Genomic DNA, 7847 nt, shown 5'->3' on the forward strand with positions numbered 1-7847 from the left:
TCGTGAACAAATGCGGTAGCACGTCGTACACGTTCCGGTGTCATACCTTCGACAATCATACGTCCCAGATGCTCAGCATTGCGTTCACTTTTTAGATATTCGACAGCGGTATTGGTTACCTGGCAAAGAGGTGTTAAGTTGCACACGAGTCTCGATAGAGCGCCACGAAAGAAGATCATACCTTTGATTTGTTTTAAAGCGATGAATTTTTATATTGATAATACTATATATATTAATGCGCTGTTATTTGGTTGTTAATAATAAAAAATACGTTTAAAATGAACTGATTTTTATGGCTTTGTACTGATTTTTTATCCCAACTGTACTGATTATGTCACTATAATATCTGGCCACCCTAGTTAGTCCACACAATGAAAATAGTATTCAGGAAGCTCCTACCCGCTTAACGGAGGCGGACCTAAAGAAATAAGCAAGCTTCCAGACAGTGTTAAAAACCTGCAAACATTTGAGGGTGATCCTGTACAGTACATGTCTTGGATTCACAGCGTTGAGTCTATATTGCATTGCTATGAGATAGTTAAAATTAGGCCAATATACAGGGCTATCTTGCGTCATATAAGACAAAACGTCAGGGGGCCTGCGGATACTGCCTTAATTTCTTATAATATATTCGATGACGACTGGGGAAAAATGAAAACTTTTTTGTCCTTGCATTATGCAGACAAACGAGATTTGAGAACCCTGGTGCACGAATTAGGCTCCTTATCCCAAAGGAACTACAGCATAGAACAATTCTATGCAAGGATCAATCACCAGTTGTCCTTAATAATTAATAAAATAAAAGGCCAGGACTATTCTGTTGAAACGAGTTCTGCACTAGTAGAAACCTATCAAAAAAGGGCCTTGAACGTTTTCATAAGAGGACTTACGGGTGAAGTATCCAGGATGTTAGACATCCAAAGACAGCAGAACCTACCTGAGGCGTATGCCTCTTATCTAGAAATTCAAAACCTTAACTTAAGGAATTATTCAATTTTTCCAACAGGTCTGGGAACTTAAAACCAAGTGCAGAGCACAAAGTACCAGTCAAAGCAAAGGCAACCACAGACATCGAGAGAACTTAATTCTAGGGAAAAGAATCAGATTTATAATAAAAGTAACCAATAGCAAGACGCGCCTCCACCTAGGCCAACTCAGCCCAAACCTCCAGTTCCGATGGATGTGGATCCATCACTCCACTCGCGGAAGGTCAATTATATAAACAGGCCAAGTGACAAGGTACCAAGACCCTCCAACGGCTCATCGAATATTTCGAAAAAGCAGCAGAAGCTTTTGAAAATAGGAACGGATAGTGATGGCACCTATGAAGACCAGGAAAATGAGGATTCAAATTTTATGGACGAAACCTCTCTAGCGTTTCTTATATAGAACTTTACACCAAAAGTGGAAAAGTCCTTCAATTTCTAATAGATACCGGAGCTAAAAAAAATTTGTATCTGAAGCAATTGCGAAAAATTCCAAAAATTTTTTAAAAGTATAGGAAACGCAATTTGACTTCTTTGTACTCTCTAAACTCTCTCCTTCGATGGCATTATCGGCGACGATACTCTTAGGGAGTTGGAAGCCATAATTGATAGGAAACGCGACATTCTGCACGTAGGTGATGCTAAAATTAAGCTAAAAGCAAAAATATCTAAGGAATTGAGTAATATCCGAAGTAGATCAAATATTGATAACGAAATTCTAGAAATTTAAAGTCAATATTCTGTTATTTTTGGACCAGTATCGGACAAAGATATCGTTACCACTAGCGTTCGCGCCGAGATTAGAACCAATACGGACGAACCAATTTATACGAAATCTTACCCGTATCCTACAAACCTCAGAGCTGAGGTAGACAGACAAATAACAGAACTACTAGAAAACGGAACAATAAGACCGTCGAAAAGCCCCTACAACTCACCTTTGTGGATAGTGCCAAAAAAGGCCGGACCATCTGGGGAAAAACGATATAGAGGTGTTATTGACTTCAAACGCCTAAATTCTGTAACTATTCCCGATGCCTACCCTATTCCCGATATCAATAACATGCTAGCTAGTCTAGGCGAGAGTAATTATTTCACCACTCTCGACCTTACGTCCGGATTTCACCAAATCAGGATGAAGGAAAAGGACATTGAGAAAACCGCGTTCTCGACAGCCAACGGCAAGTACGAATTTACGAGACTGCCGTTTGGTTTGAAAAATGCTTCTTCCATCCTCCAAAGGATGATCAATGACATCCTCAAACCGCTACTTGGGAAATCGTGCTACGTTTATATTGACGACATCATAATAATAGGTAGGGGCAGGGATGAACATTTGAAGAATTTGGAGGATGTATTTTCACTCCTGCAGAAGGCGGGATTAAAGGTTAATCTTGAAAAATCCAAATTTCTTAAAAAAGAGGTAGAATTATTGGGCCATATTATAACACAAAAGGGTATTCTGCCAGACCCAGAAAAAATATCTGCCATTAAAAAAATTTCTGTTCCAAAAAATCTCAAGGAACTAAAAAGCTTTCTTGGCCTAGCCTCATACTATAGAGGGTTTATCAAAGACTTTGCAAAAAAGGCAAAGCCACTTACAAATCTAACCAGAGGCACAAATGCACAAATAAAAGCAAGCAAATCAAAAAAGGTAGACATCTCACTGACGGGTGAAAGTCTTAAATTCCTTTAATGACCTCAAGCAACTTCTTATGTCTTCAGAAGTCCTGGCATTCCCAGACTATAGTAAATCATTTATATTAACCACAGATGCTTCAAATGCCGCTATCGGAGCAGTTCTTTCCCAAGGCGAAATGGGAAAAGACCGACCGATCACTTATATTTCCAGATCTTTAAATAAGACAGAAGAAAATTATTCGACAGCTGAGAAGGAAATGCTAGCGATTGTTTGGGCTCTCGACAAATTAAGAACCTATCTGTATGGAGCAAAGGACATTAAAATCCTCACGGACCACCAACCCTTAACGTTTGCGTTGAGCAACAGCAAAATAATGCAAAACTTAAACGGTGGAAGGCCCGTATAGAGGAATATAATTACAAACTTTTTTATAAACCAGGGAAGGCCAATGTTGTCGCAGACGCGCTCTCCCGGCTCCCCATGGAACGTAACTCGTTGACGTAATCAACATCTAATTCACAACACAGCGCAGAAGAGGACAACACTGATTTGATTCCTCATTGCGAGGCTCCAATAAACGTATTTAAATCCCAAATAATCATTTCTGAAGGTCAGCAGTTAGAACGGCATGAAGAACCGCTTCCAAATTATCATAGACACTACATAGCAAAAACAAAGCTTAACAAAGGAATTACAAAAACATTTTGAGAAATAACCTTAACCCGAATATAGTAAATGGAGTCAAAATCCAGGAAAATTATATCGCTTTATTGCAGGATGTCTTTAAGGAATATTTCTCAAAATTTACAATCAGAATCACCCAAAGGTTAGTAAGCGACGTTTCTAGCGATGAAGATAAGTACAGGATTATTAAAGAGGAGCACAAATGGGCTCATCGGAACGGGAGAGAAAACAAGGAGCAAATATTAGAGCAGTATTATTTTCCCCAGATGACCAAGCTTATAAAAAATTCCACAAAGACTTGCGAAATCTGCGGCTCTAATAAATACGACCGCCATCCACAAAGGCCTGCGTTACAAGCAACGCCCATCCCTTCATACCCCACGGAAATACTGCAGATTGATATAATGGAAATGGCAGGTGAAAAGTTTATAACATGTGTGGATAAATTCTCGAAATTTGCCAAATTTTTCCGAATAAAAAACAAGTCGGTACTGCATATTAGAGATAAATTAATAAAACTTCTCCACTATTTTTCTGTTCCAAAACTGCTAGTAATGGACAACGAAGGCAGTTTTGTCAGTCCGATAACACTTAATTACTTAGAAAGTTTAGGGATCGAAATTTATTTAGCTGCACGTCAAAAGAGTGAAGTGAATGATCCTATTGAACGTGTTCACTCCACAATTATTGAAATTGTTAGGTGTCTTCAATCGGAGTATCCCGACTGCTCACTGAAGGAGATTATTAACATTGCCGACGATAGATACAACAATACGATACATTCGGTTACAAAGAAGAAGCCCGCCGACATTTTTTTTTTTGAAGAACGCAAAGGATAAATTATCAGGATCTAACAAATTTTAGAGACATAGTAAATGTCGACCTTCGGAACGAAATAGCTAGGAAACAGAAGAATATGTTGAAAAATCATAACAGGAAAAGATCAAAGCCAAAAAGCTACGAACCAGGGGAAATTGTCCTAAAGAAAGACAAGCAAATCAAAAATAAAACAAAAGCCATTTTTAAGGAGACTGTAGCAAAGAATAATAAGGTTACCATAACCGCAGCTAATAATAGGAGGATCCACAAATCTCACTTAAAGAATTGATGCTCGTACGTACATATACTTTCAGACTATTTATTTATTTATTTATTTCAAAAGGCAATAAACTACAAAGGTTCTTACTGACTAAAACGATAGCTTAGACTTAAATAACGAAATAGAGTTAAGTGAATTATTAAACGCTGTTTTCTACAAAAAAAAATTCAATCCTAATGGAATTCGAGATCTCGTTGAGTTATAAATATAAAGCACAAAGAGAGGGTAGTCCTTCTGATTTCTAAAGACTTCAGATTTATAAGGAGGAGACGGGAATGATATGAAGGGATCGGATCGCAAAAATTTGGAGATCGAAGGGCGAACTTTAGGAAAACTTTTTGAATACGCTCAATTCTGTCAATTGAGAACTTGTGATAGGGTCGCCAGATAAATGCAGTGTACTCAAGCTTGGGACGAACGAACGTTGAGTATAGCAGTTTTAGGGTATAAGGATCTGAAAAATTAGAGCTATTACGCCGAATAAAACCTAAGGTAGCATAGGACTTTAAAATTATGTAATTAATATGGTTGTTAAATGAAAAAGAAGAATCAAAGATAACTCCGAGGTCTTTAACCTCATCTAAAGAATGAAGAAGTGTACCGGAGATACTATAGTTCGTATGCAAAACGTCGCGAATTTTTGAAAATGTTACCTGAAAGCATTTATTAATATTGAGGTACAGGTGCGATCTAAGGCACCAATGATATAAATTATTGATATCTTCTTGGAGGCGCATCTTTGCATCTTCAGAATTTTTTATAATAGAAAAAACTTTCAGGTCGTCTGCAAAGAGCAAGAACTCTGAAGAAGAGAAGCAACTGCCAATGTCATTTACAAATAACACGAAAAGCAGTGGTCCCAAGATACTACCTCAATCGAGACCATACAACACCTATTACTTAAATATGAGGATAACCATTTAAGGAATACGGAGTGAAAACCGAGCGAAGCTAATTTATGTAACAACATAGTGTGCGAAACCTTGTCGAAGGCTTTAGAAAAATCCGTGTATACGCAATCCACTTGACGGCAAGCTGAAAACGCTTCAATGCAGTATTCACTAAATATGGCTAAGTTAGTGATTGTAGACCGTCCAGAAACAAAGCCATGCTGGCTCAGTAGGATCAAACTTTTAACGGCAAAATACGTTTTATCTTTAACAATCCCTTCAAACAGTTCAGAGATGGTCGAGAGCTTGGAAATTGGCCTGTAATTAGTTACATCATGCTTTTTGCCACCTTTAAAAATCGGTGTGATTGATGTCAGTTTCCAGTCATCCAAAAAGATGCCAGTACTCAGAGATTTGTTGAAAATAAACTTAAGAGGTGCAGCTAAAGCTGGACACTTTTTCAAGAAAATGGTACTAAATCCATCGACATCAGTCTGCGTTGAGTTTTTCATGGTGTTTATCCCCTTTGTAATGTCGTCTAAGGTAAGACGTAGGTGACCAAAATTTAAAGCTGTTTGATTGTTGGGATAACTAGAAGGGAATGAACTATCAACATCTTCACAAGCGAAATTCGACTTAAAAAACTCAGCAAATAAGTTGGCCACTTATTGAGGCGAGGTTGCAATTTTTCCCCGAAGGAGACTGCAGACGGGACACCAACACAGGAATTGGTGGATTTAATAATATGCCAAAAAACATTAGGGCTTGTTTTAATGCTCGATTCTACCCTGAGGATATAATTTCTATAGAGAAATTTGTTGAGGCAATTCAATTTCTTGGATAATAGTTGGTATTTTTCGAAAAAGATTTGATTTTTGGATTTAACGAACTTTTTGTGAAACTTGTTGTTGGTTCTTAAGCTTTTTTAGATCACAGGTATACCAGGGAAGTTTGTATGGCTTCTTTTTTGCTAATGGTTGTTCCTTAAGCAAATTTCCAACACATGAGACCTAAATACGGAATAACACTCATTGATATCCAAATCAGAAAACAAATGATCGCAACTTATTTCCAATAGGCAAGTGTTAAGCTTAGAGAAATCACAAGTATCAAATTTGAAAGAGATTCTATCAGCTAAGTTACTGGCGGAAAATTCGTAGAATTCAACAGAAAGAAACAAAGGGATATGGTGCTTATCCGCAGGTGAGATTGCTGAATGACATTGGGAAATCGAGGTGTTGATATTTGAACTAACGAAAACCAGATCAAGAATTCTGTTAAGCTGATTAGTAAAATTATTAATTTGAACCAAATCAAGACTTAAAATATTATCTATACAATATGTTTCATGAGATGCAGTAACATTAGTTGGTATTAGGCCGAAATTGGAGTACTTTCCAGACCAAATGATGCTAGGAAGGTTGAAGTCACAAAGAACGCACAAGTGATTGGCACCTAATTTATTTTGAACCAAGTGTAAGATGTTGTCAGTATGGGCTTTGTAGATGTCGAAGGTACTGCTCGGCGGAATATATGAGGCAATAAGATACAGGGATCCATACGTTGAGGAGCCTGAGGAGGTAAAACACCAAGCTTAAAGTTAATTTTCCTTAGATTTATGACGTCAGTATCTTTTTTGATGAGTGGAAAGCAGGCAATTTGACTACCATCGATTTTGGCATTTTTGGCTACATAAGATATAATGTTTTCAGCAGTAAGAGTAGATTTGAAAGATGATAAGTGAATCAATTTTTTTGATGGGACTACGTCGAGTTCCATGTTATTTCTAGCGCCAATTACCAGATCCTCGGTGTTTTTTGCTGATTTTTAGGTTTTTTTCTTTGTACTCGAATCCACTTTGCAGGAGATTGCGTGTTTGTCACGGCTGAGGAGCTTAAAGAACTAAAAGTAGGTCGATAACGCTAATTACTAACGTTAGCAGCAGTAGAGGGAGCAGCAACAGCGGAAACAGTAGCGCCAGCAGAGGTGTTAGAAGCAGCCGCAAAAGAGAGAGTCATTACTTGGGGTAGTCGATGATGTTGACGTGCAAATATATGATTATTATTATTATTATTATTATTATTATTATTATTATTATTTATTCAAATAAATATTCAGTACAATATTACACAATTCCATTATTGTATCACGCGAAGCTTAGGGAGCTTATCTGCGGGTATAGTTTATAATAGTTCGTTGCTACATTTGTTAGTAATATCTTTTGTTAAATTATAATATTAGAATTAAATTCATCTTTTACAATGAGTTCAAATAATGATTGTTAATTAATGTTTTTCCTTGCGGTGTTTTTGGTAGATTTAAGTTGTTTGCTGGTAGTTCATTCAGTAGAGTCGGCATTGTGACACTAAGTGAGTGTTTTGAGTACTCATTCCTGAATTTAGGTACCTGGAAGCGTCCTTCTTCCCGTCTTCGTGTTTTATATTTATGATCTATGGGTTTTATGAACTGTGTGGCATCATAAAATTCGTTAAGCACTGTAGATTTAAAGATGGAGTTTATATCAAGTATTATTATTATTATTATTA

At 37.2% G+C, this 7847-nt stretch overlaps 1 protein-coding gene across 1 annotated transcript in view; it reads right to left on the reverse strand.

The window, feature by feature from the left end:
• Positions 1-7557: 7557 nt before the first annotated feature.
• The window catches only part of LOC118738204, a 6725-nt gene continuing 6435 nt past the window's right edge, over positions 7558-7847 (reverse strand). The window contains exon 3 of the mRNA XM_036469128.1: positions 7558-7796. Coding sequence (XP_036325021.1) covers positions 7558-7796 — 239 coding nt within the window. The remainder of the gene's footprint in view (positions 7797-7847) is intronic.

This window comes from Rhagoletis pomonella, unplaced genomic scaffold (assembly GCF_013731165.1).
Source record: "Rhagoletis pomonella isolate Grant_MI unplaced genomic scaffold, Rhpom_1.0 Rhpom_scaffold_00004, whole genome shotgun sequence".
Taxonomy (NCBI): Eukaryota; Metazoa; Arthropoda; class Insecta; order Diptera; family Tephritidae; genus Rhagoletis; species Rhagoletis pomonella.